The 12,691-nt window shown below is 51.7% G+C and overlaps 6 protein-coding genes across 6 annotated transcripts; 4 read left to right on the top strand and 2 right to left on the bottom strand.

The window, feature by feature from the left end:
- Positions 1–120: 120 nt before the first annotated feature.
- BBA_06303 (methyltransferase domain-containing protein) lies at positions 121–1,396 on the top strand (the record flags this gene model as incomplete). The annotated part of the gene is made up of 5 exons (XM_008601400.1): positions 121–130; positions 192–552; positions 617–821; positions 882–1,136; positions 1,202–1,396. 5 exons carry the CDS (start codon positions 121–123, stop codon positions 1,394–1,396), a joined length of 1,026 nt encoding a protein of 341 aa, XP_008599622.1.
- Positions 1,397–1,623: 227 nt separating this feature from the next.
- BBA_06302 (uncharacterized protein) lies at positions 1,624–2,283 on the bottom strand (the record flags this gene model as incomplete). The annotated part of the gene is made up of 1 exon (XM_008601399.1): positions 1,624–2,283. The coding sequence occupies one exon, from the start codon at positions 2,281–2,283 to the stop codon at positions 1,624–1,626; it is 660 nt and encodes a 219-aa protein (XP_008599621.1).
- A 1,895-nt stretch (positions 2,284–4,178) lies between these two features.
- On the top strand, positions 4,179–6,743 carry BBA_06301 (uncharacterized protein; the record flags this gene model as incomplete). Its single annotated transcript, XM_008601398.1, has 2 exons — positions 4,179–4,590; positions 4,642–6,743. The coding sequence occupies 2 exons, from the start codon at positions 4,179–4,181 to the stop codon at positions 6,741–6,743; spliced, it is 2,514 nt and encodes an 837-aa protein (XP_008599620.1).
- Positions 6,744–7,021: 278 nt separating this feature from the next.
- On the top strand, positions 7,022–8,945 carry BBA_06300 (protein kinase domain-containing protein; the record flags this gene model as incomplete). The annotated part of the gene is made up of 3 exons (XM_008601397.1): positions 7,022–7,133; positions 7,484–7,887; positions 8,118–8,945. 3 exons carry the CDS (start codon positions 7,022–7,024, stop codon positions 8,943–8,945), a joined length of 1,344 nt encoding a protein of 447 aa, XP_008599619.1.
- A 968-nt stretch (positions 8,946–9,913) lies between these two features.
- Positions 9,914–10,691, top strand: BBA_06299 (peptidase M23B; the record flags this gene model as incomplete). Its single annotated transcript, XM_008601396.1, has 2 exons — positions 9,914–10,334; positions 10,471–10,691. The coding sequence occupies 2 exons, from the start codon at positions 9,914–9,916 to the stop codon at positions 10,689–10,691; spliced, it is 642 nt and encodes a 213-aa protein (XP_008599618.1).
- Positions 10,692–11,443: 752 nt separating this feature from the next.
- On the bottom strand, positions 11,444–12,402 carry BBA_06298 (uncharacterized protein; the record flags this gene model as incomplete). The annotated part of the gene is made up of 2 exons (XM_008601395.1): positions 11,444–12,058; positions 12,181–12,402. The coding sequence occupies 2 exons, from the start codon at positions 12,400–12,402 to the stop codon at positions 11,444–11,446; spliced, it is 837 nt and encodes a 278-aa protein (XP_008599617.1).
- Positions 12,403–12,691: the final 289 nt, after the last annotated feature.

The raw sequence follows: 12,691 nt of genomic DNA, 5'->3' as shown, positions 1-12,691 counted from the left end.
ATACAGAGTTCTGACCCTTACTCCACGGCCGAGACCTCTCACCCGAGACCTCTCACAACACCAATTTATCCTCTTGCCAACTCTTGCCAATAGCCCACGGCCATACGCTCGGCTGAAAAGATGAATTACGGTGAGTTCTAGATAGTACAACCAACTACTTCGCATTGACAGGCCATCCTGACATCCTCCAGACTGGATCCTGGATGGAGGCTACCTCCCCCATGTTGTCATTCGAACCGGCATAAGACGTCTGCTCAGGGACCGCCTGACCTCGATCCAGGCACAGTCCACCACGGAAGCCACGCAGGACAAGCTGAACTACGTCAAGAAGCTGAAGACGCTACCGATTGCGATTGCCACCGATACCGCCAACGAGCAGCATTACGAGGTTGGCACCGGTGTGCTGGCTGCCTGCCTCGGTCCCCGCATGAAGTACTCTTGCTGCCGCTACCCGACCGGCAAGGAAACGCTTGCGGAAGCCGAGGTCGCGATGCTGGACGAATACCTGGTCAAGGCACAACTGAAAGATGGAATGCGCATTCTAGACCTCGGGTAAATTATAGATCGTATTAGTGCTTTCTTCGGTCTGTGTTTTGTTAACCAAGACACGGGTCAGATGCGGATGGGGCTCGGCCTCGCTGTACTTTGCCGAAAAGCTCCCCTCGGCCCAGATCACCGCCTTTTCCAACTCCAAGACGCAAAAGCAACACATTGACGCCGAAGCCAAACGCAAAGGCCTCGGCAATCTCGAGGTTGTGACTGGCGACGTTGTCGACTACGAGTTCGAGCCGGAGCACTTTGACCGCGTCGTCTCCATCGAGGTACATATTGCTCAAGACAGCTCTCTCTGTGCTAGAAGTCACGACTAACTCAAAGTCTAGCTGTTTGAGCATATGAAAAACTATCAGCTTCTGATGCGAAAGGTGGCGCGCGCGCTGAAGCCCGGCGGCAAGCTGTTTGTGCACATTTTCGCGCACGCTACCACGCCGTACGATTTTGAGGATGGTTGGATGGCGACGCATTTCTTCACTGGCGGCACCATGCCCTCTTCGGACCTGTTGCTTTACTTTCAGGAAGACTTGGCTCTCCAGGACCAGTGGTGGATCAATGGCGCGCACTACTCCAAGACGTGCGAGGTGAGTTGCCGTGCTTCCGCGGCAAAGATGATGATGAATGCTAATTCGGGGCGTCGCTGAATCAGGACTGGCTCTCCCTCATGATCAATAACAAAAAGCAAATATGGCCGCATTTGATTGAGACGTATGGGGAAAAGGATGCGGCAACTTGGTTCAACAGATGGCAGATTTTTTACTTGGCCTGCTCGGAACTGTTTGCGTATGCGGGAGGTGATGTCTGGGGAGTGTCGCATTACTTGTTTGAGAAGAGCAACGTGTAACAAATATGTCCATCATAATATTCAACTTCGCGACATTGTAATTAAAACTAAACTCATCAATGTAGGAATAACCATCACACAATCATACATGAGAATTTGGCTCATTACGTGCTAAACCGCGTGGTCATGCCACACACTGAAAGGAAATTGCTAAACCATTGTCTTGCATTGCTGCGTCGCAGCCGTCTAAATCTAGAACCAACTTCACGTCCTTCCCCTCTGTCACGTTAATAGCAAATGCCCTTGTGAATGGGGCCAAAGAGGGAACCACCGGGAATGGTGTCGTTGTTGGCCTTCCACATCCTGTCGGTTTTCCGGCAGTTGCTCTCGCCGCGGTTGTCGAGCATAATGTGCAGCGCGGAGCGCTCCGGGCCCTTTTTGGTCTCCTTGACAATAATGTTAATGTCGGTGGGAAAGTCGACACGGATCTGGTTGACATTATAGCCGTCCCAGAATTCGCAGTCGCTAGTCTGGTTGTTGAGGCTGCGCAGCGTGCTCAAGTAGGTCGCCTTGATGGCGTCGCGGTCGGCCGGGGCGTAGACGGAGTCGATGCGCAAGGTGAAAGCCTCAATGGGGCCGAGTGTGCCGGACTTGCATTTGTAGCCGGGATACATGACGTCAAAGGAGCCCGAACAGGTGATGTCGCGGCAGAGCTGGTCAAAGGCGCTGTCGAGCTGGTCCCAGAGCAGCGCGAGCGACTGCTCCTTGGTGGGGTGGCACTTTGGCGCCTTGCCACTGGCACGGCCGCAGGGAGCGTGGGTGTCCCAGAAGGCGCCGTACCAGTGCTTGACGCCGAAGCGGGTGTCGGCACGGGCGATCACGGTGGCGACGGAGAGGGCCGGCATCCCGAGGAGGGCGAGGAACGAGAATGAGTGGTTGAAGCGCATGGTCGACGGAGGGGAGAGAGTGTGACCGGGAGGGAAAGAGGAGGGAGAGAGAGGGGAGTTATTCCGTTGTTGGGCGCGGCACAAGAGAAAAGTTTTATAGAGGATGGATGCTGCCGGCTTCCAGTCTATGACGCGCGGGGTTGTCCGGTTCAACTCTGGGCGGCTTGTTGGGCAAGTTACAGACTACACGATGGCTTCTTCTAGACCGAGACCGAAACTGTCGCGTTTTTTAGGTAACGAAAAAAGGTGAACCAGCCAGTTGCGTGATCCACCGAAATTAAAGCAGAAATCATTAGCTATTAGTAGCGCCAGCTTTATCTTAACTCTGCCAATTCCTCTCGCCCTAGTCCTACACTATATGAAGGATCTTTGGTTAAATTACCCACTGACTGCTGATGAAATGACTATTCTTTGGCGGGCTATTTATTTCATGATGTGTATTTCACGTCGCTCGTCAGTTGGCATTCGATATTCGACCCCTTTAGAGACATTACCCGTCACCTCAGACTGCAATATCGGAAAAAAATAAAGACAGGCTAAAGGCGCCGTAGCGGATATGCCACGCGATCGGCTTCGCTAGCCGGCCCCACCACTTCGGCGCTGTGCTGCAAGCTAAATTAAGCCGGGCGGAGCCAAGCTTTGCTCGCCCCGCGTGCCCCGTAACCCCCATAGTGCACCATCAAGGATTATTGTTTCTTCTTCATCTTGTTTCTCCCGGAAACAGGTCTCAATTATTTGTGTTATGCCCCCGAACCTGTGAAATCCGAATGTATCAATCAATGACCAACATAATCACTCATCGTCTTGATCCGGGTGAAAGGATAGGACAGATACCGAGGCATGACAGTTTTCAATGATGATTTTCAAGGCTCGCGACGATCGAGTTCAAGATCTTTTCTTTATTTTTCATGTCTTTTCTCCCTTTTCAATTTCTCTCTTCGACGCTCGCAAAGGAGGGCAGACAAGTAATGCTGCCACCCCCCCCCCCCCTTTTTTTTTCTTCCAGAACCGGACTGTCATGGGATGACGGAGCATCGGGCCAGTGCATTCACAGGGTATGAAGCGTCTCGATGGCCAGAGGCCAGACGCTGCCTTGATTGAATGTAGCAGAAGCTTGTCAATATTTTCTTCACACAGGCATCTTTGCAAGACGCTGCACACCGGTCAGCAAAGGATGCAGCTGAGGCCGCCTGTTCTTGAGCCGCTCAATCGGCGCGTTTGATACTCTAAAGGGTGATGTGTTTCAGGCTGCTTTCGCTCAAATTGTTTGTGAATTGATATCTCAACCACTGCTTATCTCTGTGCGAGCTTGCAAGGGAACAAGTCATAGTCTTGGCTGTCCTTGTCGCAATCCATCGTGTATGGCTCATCAAACAATCGCCATTTGCCATTTGGGCTTTAGCATCCGATCGCGGCAAGTTGCCGAATTCTGGCTTGAGCAATGCGCCGATCGCGGCAATGCAACACTGCTGTTTCCTGCCTGGTGCTTGCCTCCTCGCCGTTGCCAAGAGTGAGCGCCGATGCCTTGACAGCGAACAAGGGCAAAAAGGAGGACAAACAAATTCGACAGGATACATAGGTACTGGAATAATTGAGAATGAATACTTTGGGCAAGCAACACAGCATGCCGCTTCATCACACCCGTCCGCACAAGTTCATGACAATCGACCGCCTCTTGGCACTGCGATTGCAAAACTTGAATTCTCTGCCACTCTAATTGTGATTTCATACTGTCGCTGTAATATACAATGGTACGAAATCGCCCTTTAATTGCACCCTGCAAACATCACGGTTCATGATAAGTTCGGCAGTGCCCCGCTTTCATCTTAAATGAAGTCGTTGTGCAACCTGCATCTCCCATTCACGAATCATCAAAGTGCAGACAACACGCCACCATGCTACCCAATATTCTCGTCAGTACGTATTTAGAATACAAAAAAGACACTGACTCCATTGCCTCGTGGCTAGCGTCGACTGCAAGGGCAGCAGGCTTCAATACAAGCAACCTGTCAGCTCCGCCCAGCCTGGCCGGTACAAACGGAGGCCGTCTCAAGGGAAAGGCGCGTAAGCAGGCCAAGAAAGCCTCCAGCAAACCCGTCGCGACGTCTACCAAATATGTGATTCGCATCCGTGACTTTACGGTGCTTGCCGAGTACATTCTCGAAAAGGCCATTGCTGTCCCTTTGTCGTTTCAATCGACCCTTGATCGTGCCATTGCAGCGCGCGCTGGCTTCGGAGCCCAGCTCGACGGTGAAGGCTTCAGTGTCGACCCAAAGGTCGATGCAAAGCATGAAAACTTTGTCGACGGTATGAATTCCCGTTTATGATAGCTAGACAAGCACACCTGACTTGCTGCAGTGCTGAAGCACGTCAGAGATATTCTCACGTCGCTTATGCCTTTCCCGGATAAGGACAAGTCTTCTAATCGAGGCGATACTGTTCAGAACCGATTTGCTGGTCTCACTGTTGACGAACCGTCAGAAGCCTTCTTGTCTGCTCCAAATATCCAGAGACCAACGAAACCCGCGGCCGACCCGGTCGACTATGCTGCAGAACCTCCCACGTCCTTTGAGGATGCCATCTTCGCATTGCGAGTACTTATGAACGACATGAACAAAGCCAGGGCAAGTATCAGATCAGTCTGGGAATTCTTCAAAGTTGGAGGCTTCGATGTCGTCCCTGCGGCTGTCACTACCAATACTGTTGTTGAACTTGTCCGCAATATGATTGAGGATGTTCTGCCACTAATTGAGATGCACGGCGGCCTCAAATACTGCATACAAAGATGCTACATGGTAAATTGTCTACTCAACGGATTTTCGGTCTCGGAAGTGACTACTGGAAACGTCAAAGACAACTTCAACTATGACACCTACGACGAGGCCAACGAAACATATCTCATGTCTTTTCGCCTGTTGGAAGGCTTCCAAGGTGTCCTCGAACCGGGAAAAATCCCTCTATATAATAATGGCTTTTTAGCAACGTTTGATGCAAATAGCGATCGTACCAAAAAGTCAGGCGCGGACAAGTTTCATGATGATCGCGCCCTTTTGACGCCTGTCCTCACAGATTTGATCACCATTGTTCTCAAAGTGCCAACATGGCCAGTTCACGACGAACTTTTGCGTGGCATGAAGGAATTGGTGCAGAACGGCCGGATTCCATTTTATATGGTATTTGCGGCTCAAGTCTTTCTCGACGTGACCTACACACTTGGTCCCGACATTGAAAGAGGATGGAGAATTTTTAAGGGACATACCAATTTCATCGTCAACGATCTGGAAGCGTACTTCGAATTTCATGAGAAAGCCAAGCTCCAAACCTGGGCGCCCTCCAATGACCAAAACATCAAGCTTCTACGCGAGGGTATACTATGGCTTGGCAAAGACCCCGTTCACCAAATTCTGGAAGAGCCTCTCAAACGTCAAGGTGTCCAGGCCAGCAAAGAAGATCTTCATCGCATTTTTCGCATGTCTCCGGTGCTTTGTGGACTGGTACTTTACCAAGCTCGATTTAATTATCGACAGGCCGGTATGGCGGTAGCGGATGCATGGGGCTCCATTCAATATGCTGGGCATCTATACAATGCGCTGCAAAGCAATGGCCTGCTGGCGAACCGATGGAAAGACATGGACCTTGCAAAGGTGATTCTCGGAATGGAGAGCTTTTACGCGGGCGGGGACGAGCCGCGGACACTCGCTGATCAGTTCAGAAAGTATTGTCTGCAAATGGGAGTCTCAGCAGCTGCATTGAGCAAGAACTGGCGAAAAGGGCGTGCATTGGCGTCCAAGGCAGGGCCCCGTGGCCTCAAAGTTAACGCGCCGGTTGCTACCATGTTCAAAGAGAGATACGGTCACGACCGCGATATTGTGCTCACGAGCGAGCAAGTCAACCGCATCATTGAGCTCAGCGCGTTTGAGCTGGAAACGGATGAGGAGACGGGCCGTACCGTCCTGGGCCAAATTGGAGATGAGACGAAGTTGAAGGAAAAGCAGAAATTGCGACACGAGATTGAAAACGGCTTGAAACCCTCGTCGCGCCAGCCGACGAAAGAAACCCGCATCTCGCTTGGTCAGGTGACGGAGATGTTGGCCAACACATTACAGGCGGAAACGATTGAGTTCACGTTCCCGTACATGACGATGCACCGTTGGTGCTGGCGGCTGTTCCGCGCTGTGCGCGATCAATGCGACTCGCAGCTCAGGCAAATCATTGGTCCAGACTATCTTGAGAATGAAAGCCAGCTTACCACCCTGACAGGCTACATCTTCATGCTAGCATGTGGAGCCGAAGGCCATGTACCGAACATGGGTCCGATGAAGGCAGCTGCCGAAGCTTTGAACGGGATGCTGAGTGCGGGAACAGGAGGATATATCGTTGAGGATATATTGAAAGGTGCCCTGGGTATGCCAGTCGTGTTTGTTGAAGAGCGTGACGAAGGGGATGAAAATGCGGTGTAGACCTCATTCACCGATGTAGATCTCAGTGACTGGATCGATATGACAACTCTAATGAGATTGATTTGCTGATGTAATGCTCCTATGCGATTGTCTGATTCCAGCGGACCTTGACCTTCTCTATTGGCAATCAGCTCGAACATCACCAAGAGCATATTTGGCTACACGTCAAAGGAGGGAGATTTGCTAGACCTTGATGAGTATAGCAACCATATAGTATTGCGACTGAAAGGCTCATGCAGCAAATCATCTTCAAAAAGTTTTAGGAGTACGCGATTGTGATGGTCAGTCACCATCTAGCAATTCTAATGGAATCTGACAAGGTTGTCATGCTGAACGCTGACACTGGCCGCATTGTGAAGGACTCAGCGTCCAGGAAGCCCGTGGAGAAAAGTAATACTCGCCCGGGAAAAATACCTCTGGACGGGGACAAATACAAAACAAGTGCATATGCTTACCAGAATCTGACTTGAGTGAAGCTTACATAAATCGATGCCCTGATAACCAGGCTGAGGTCATGACAATTCAACTGGTACATTGTCCGACCATCTGCAGAACCACTGAGCCAGTGGCGATGAGAACAGCATCTACTGCGGCGTGGAGCTGTCGCTTCTTCCATTATTCCTTGAATGCCTCCTATGCATCTCCATGTTGCGGCTTCCGCTGCACCTCCTTTCGATTCGAAGCGACGCATCGGCTGTCATCACGTCGCCTTGTGAGCAGATCAGCAACCCAATCTCCAGAAGGAAGTGCATTGCCTGAGACGTCTGATTCTGACTCGGGCGTCCGTTTTCACGCATACGACGATGCTGAATCCTTTTACGGATATGTCCGTGGTGGCTACCATCCAGTGGCTATTGGCGATCGACTGGGCGGTCATTACAAAGTACTGAATAAGCTTGGCCACGGCGGCTATTCCACTGTCTGGCTTGCGCGAGATGAGAGGTTCCAGCGGCTCGTTGCGGTCAAGGTCTGCGTGGCGGACATGAGCCCGCGCGAGTCTGAGATTCTATCTCTGTTGAGAGATTTGCCCGTGGCCAATGGTGACGGTGCCAACAGCGTCTCGGGCCGCGGCATGATACATACACTCCTCGACACATTTCACGTAATTGGCCCGCACGGCACCCACATGTGTCTGGTCACTGAAGTAACACGGTGCAGCGTCATGCAGGCAAAACACAATGTATGCTATGCACCAATGAGGCTGCCCGCTGCGCGTGCTATCGCGGCTCAATTGGTTCTTGCAGTTGGTTACCTACATGATAATGGATTCGTCCACGGAGGCAAGTGCTGGTACTTAATTACTATCCTGCTGCCCAACTGACTTGACCGAATCCAGACCTTCATCTGGGTAATGTTCTGCTAAGGCTCCCATAGGAATGTCATCTCTGGTCTGAAGAGGAGCTGTTGGAGCACTGTGGAGAGCCGGAACTAGAAAAGCTTCAAACATTCGGCAACAAACCGATTCCCCCGGGAGTCCCGCACGTCGTCACTATGCCCATCTGGTTTCCCATGGAGAGAGTCAACATGCTTCCACTGTCGGACGCGCGTATCAATCTTGCCGACTTTGGCGAGGCACACCGTCCTTTGCAAGAATCGAAATTCGTGTCCTGCGCGCCAGAGTATTGTCGCCCACCAGAGGCTAGGTTCGAGCCAACGAAGCCAAAGTCGTTCTCAAGCGACATCTGGACCCTCGCCTGCAGCGTCTGGGGCACTCTGGCCCGGACTCCCCTGTTCAGCATGTACTGGCCTACTGAAGATGCCGTGACGTCTCTGCAAGTCGAAGCGCTTGGAAAGTTGCCTGATGAATGGTGGGAGAAGTGGGACGCGCGCTCCAATTACTTTACGGGAGATGGCCAGCCTATCCGAACCAATAGCGATCCTGTCCGTACACTTTGTTCGAGATTTAGTGATGCTATGCAGGAAGGGCGTCTCAGACACAAAGAGACAATGAGTATCGATGAGAGAAAGGCTCTGTTTGCCATGTTGCAATCGATGCTATTGTACAGGCCCGAGCAGCGATGCACCATCAAGGAGATTCTAGACTCGGAATGGATGATCAAGTATGCGATGCCCGACTACGAAAGGATGTGTACAGGGGCCTCTGACACTGTGGGTGGATGGAAGGGCACCAGCTCCAGGCTGGCGTTGATCAGACCAGAGATGATCCCGACTGAGAGACGAATATCTCCGCCGGCCTTTTGAAAGAGACAATTTCCACAAGCCAGGAACCGACCATCTCCACTCCCCCGAATGAAAATGGTCGCGTCTGTCACTCTGATCTAATCAACCCGGGGCATGGACGCAACGCGGAGGTATCAAGGAGGAAGATACAGCGGGCCTGACCGGCTTCATAGGATTTCTACACCACTCAAAAGAAATACTCCACATAACCTGGATAGAAGCACTAAGACTTGCCACAGTAAGCAGAAAAGGATGGGATACCTTCCGAGTTCCGGCTGGCAGCGGCTCGCATTTGGCGCCTGCTTTGCATTCCCCCATGGCTTGTGGATGAGAAGATCGAAACGCAAAGAAAAGCATGTGACACTATGACTAAAACACACAAGAATCGTGACACGATGCGTGGATTGCTAGCTTCGGCGGTATTTGTGCCAATATCGGGGTTCAAGGGTGACGTGAGATGAACCATTTTCCCCATGCCTTTTTGTTAATCTACACCCGAGGCTTGATTTCCGTCAGCCCCATCGATAGTAGATGAAATTGTACCTTCCTTTTTGGGTAGCAGCCGTCTTGAACAGGGCTGACTGCTTACGGTTCGGAAGCCCGCTTACTCCCAATAGAGAAAGAGTCCCCCCCCCCCCCCCTGTAACGTTACCAAATCCGTCCGCGGGATTAACGGTTTTTGCCATGTTGGTTCCTCACCGATGTCGATTTTGTCCGATGGCCGAAACCTAAATAGTGGTAGCACTTGGAGGACGACTGTCAGAGGATTGATCCATAATGGCAACTATACCGGAGACGAATCACAGTAGGTATGGTCTGTGAGTTGGTCTCCATTGTGCCGAGAGGTCGAAGAAGTTGATTGTATAAATTACTCTTCGTTTCTCTCAGTTGCTGACAACAACTTTGAGCTCAACTTATAGAGCAGACTACTTGACAGGTAAATCACAGCTTCAAAGTCTTAGTCCCTACTTTGACCACTACTCGTCACAATGAAGTACACTCCCTCGCTTCTACTCTTCTCGCTCATTTCCACTGCGGCAGCCATGCCCCACGAGCTCGTCGCTCTATATGGAGAGTGCTCCAGCAGCGCCAACTGCGCGCCCGGATACTGCTGCTCGCAGTACGGCTACTGCGGTACCGGCGCCGAGTACTGCGGCTCCAACCCTCCCAGTGGCGGCGGCGGCGGCGGCGGCGGCGGTTCTTCCTATCCGGGCCTCGACGCGGTGCAGAGCCGCAACGCGGCCGCGGCCATTGGCCAAGTCCGCGCCGAGGGGCTCAACCGCCAGGCTTGCTTGGCCGTCATCAGCACCGCGCTGCAGGAGTCGACTCTACACATCTACGCCAATCCCGTGGTTCCTGCCTCGATGAACTACCCGCACGATCTCGTCGGAGGTGGCCAAGATAGTATTGGTAAGTTTAAAAGACAAGAAGGAAATCACACACACACACACACACACACACAACAAAAAAAAAAGTAAACGACATCTGGCCCCCCATCTTGATTAGATTTTAAAAACTGGAAATACTAAAATTAATTGGAACAAAGGCATGTTTCAGCAGCGCCCCGAGTACTATCCCGACATTGCTGCCGACATGTCGGCGGCTGGCAGTACCCGCCAGTTCCTCGCCGTCATGAAGCAGGTCCCGAATTGGCAAACCATGAAAGTTTCCGCTCTGGATCAGGCCGTCCAGAGAGCCGAGGCTGGAAACTTGTATGCCCAGCGCCTCCCGCTGGCCAACCAGGTCTGCAGCGCGGCGGGCTTTTAAGCCGTTCTCTCGGTCGACTTGTTCGCCGCGCGTGATAAGAACGAGCTTTTACCGCTGCTAGCAGTGGCCATCTATTCCTTCTCTTGTATATAGTTACATTTGGTACATTTTTGCGGATCTTCTCCACGTGTATATAGTCACATCTGGTACATGATGATTGGAACTTGTCCACGCAGTACATTAGGATTTGTTATATCGCTGCGAGTCATGGGTGACACTAGGTAGTTTGTATAATAATACGGAAAAAGGCGACATGCGCCGGCATGAATAAGCTAGTCTTGACCTTTAAGCAGCAGCCGGCCTTGCAATCGCTACTGAACAGCGTGCAATGATGTGTGTGCATGGCGGCTAGTGTGGTCACGCAGTCTTCCAAACTGGTCACACACCCACCATCTTGTGTCTGCCCTCTTTCAAGGGCCACCGAATGCATCTGCCTGTCCCACCGTAGCCAGCGAGCCAGTGATCTTTGTCGCGCATTCAAAAGTCCTGGCTGACACTCCTCAGACGCCTCCCTAGCAGTCTGTAATGGCAGAATAGCTATTTCATCGCCATAGACTTCGAGGCGCGCATCAGTAACCCAGACTTCTACCAGATCCTGATCGGCAATTTTGGCTGTGTACCGGGTCTTGGCCGGTTTGTCAGCTTCAAAATGCCCACGTCCCATCCATTCGGTCGCAGTCCCGTCGAGGTTGCGGAATAGTGTTTTTGCTGTAATTCATCGTGTGGTTCCCCTTGAATAAATCCGTCGTAGCTTATGTAGGGATAAAGTGTTTGGAGTCCTCCTGCTGTTGAGCAAACGACTGTGAGAATGCAGCCAACCCGGCAACAATCCCAACTGCCATGACCATAACGGAAATAATAGACCAAATGACTCCCCAACACTGTGATGAGCCGCCATATCGCTTCGCAAAGACACTGGCATCTGACGAGTTGACTTTGCGGAGAATCAGATCGTCGCAGATATCCCAGACACTGTAAAGAGAGGACATGACACCAATGAACAACACGACAAATCGCAGTGCTTCGGCGTGTTTGATGAACCAGCAGGCGATCAAGAGGGCGACAGCGGACAGCACAGTTAGAATGGTCAGCCAGTCCCGCTTTCCCCACCAAAGAGTCAAGAGGAAGCAGACACCAAGTACGATGCTGGCGATTTTTGATGCGACTATGTTGAAGCCGCAAAAGGTAAGCAACGCGCCGATGATCGAAGATCCCAGGTAGCCCGCCGGGAGCGTGATGGCGCTGATGCCGCCCACCATTTTAGTGACGCCGCCTTCGTTTGGGTCGAGGCTGATGGACTTGACGCGGCCGCCGGTGCAGACTGCTGTGATGGCGTGACCAAACTCATGAAAGGCAATGACAAGCATCTATAGCAGAGAATTGGTTAGTAAAGGACGTTTTCACCATTGTAGCACTGAGCTGATTATGCATTTTGTGTCGTTTTGATGAGGCCATGACAAAGAGACAGAACAGGCCGGTCGGCACTCACCTTGAATGGCCAGAGAATGTTCTTGATGTAGGGAACATTCCATAAAATAGCAATCACGACAACGTAGGCAGCGATGACGCCGAGTGTTACTTGCTGTGTGTGGTTGGGGTGCTGTAGGTTGCGGCTGACGAGAACAGCATGTTGAGGTTGATGCAGCTCCTGTTCGACTTTGCTGAGCTGTGCAGATAGTGCCGCCGCCGATGCGGGCAAGTATGGTGGCATTTTGAAGGCGCTGATGAATTGCTGCGCTGATGCTTCTGGCGACGCTGTCTTTCAAGGCGGTTCAGGGGACGGGAGTCGGGTAGACGCGAGCGTGGAGTTCTGGGTTGCGAAATACAGCTATGCAGGGTCAAGAAAGAAACAAAGTCGAAATCGTCGAGAGCAGCGAAACGAAAGAAGAAAATGTTTAGGTCAGGCGGCTGGGCAGCATTTCAAGTGATGGATCACCCCCCCATACTTGGTATTGATTGTCCCACATTGTTGACGCGGCAGCTGTTGCAAATGAGTGAAG

Source organism: Beauveria bassiana (genome assembly GCF_000280675.1).
Source record: "Beauveria bassiana ARSEF 2860 unplaced genomic scaffold BBA_S00018, whole genome shotgun sequence".
Classification (NCBI taxonomy): Eukaryota; Fungi; Ascomycota; class Sordariomycetes; order Hypocreales; family Cordycipitaceae; genus Beauveria; species Beauveria bassiana.
The sequence above is the reverse complement of the archived record's forward strand: the minus strand, read 5'-3'. Positions and strand labels throughout refer to the sequence as shown.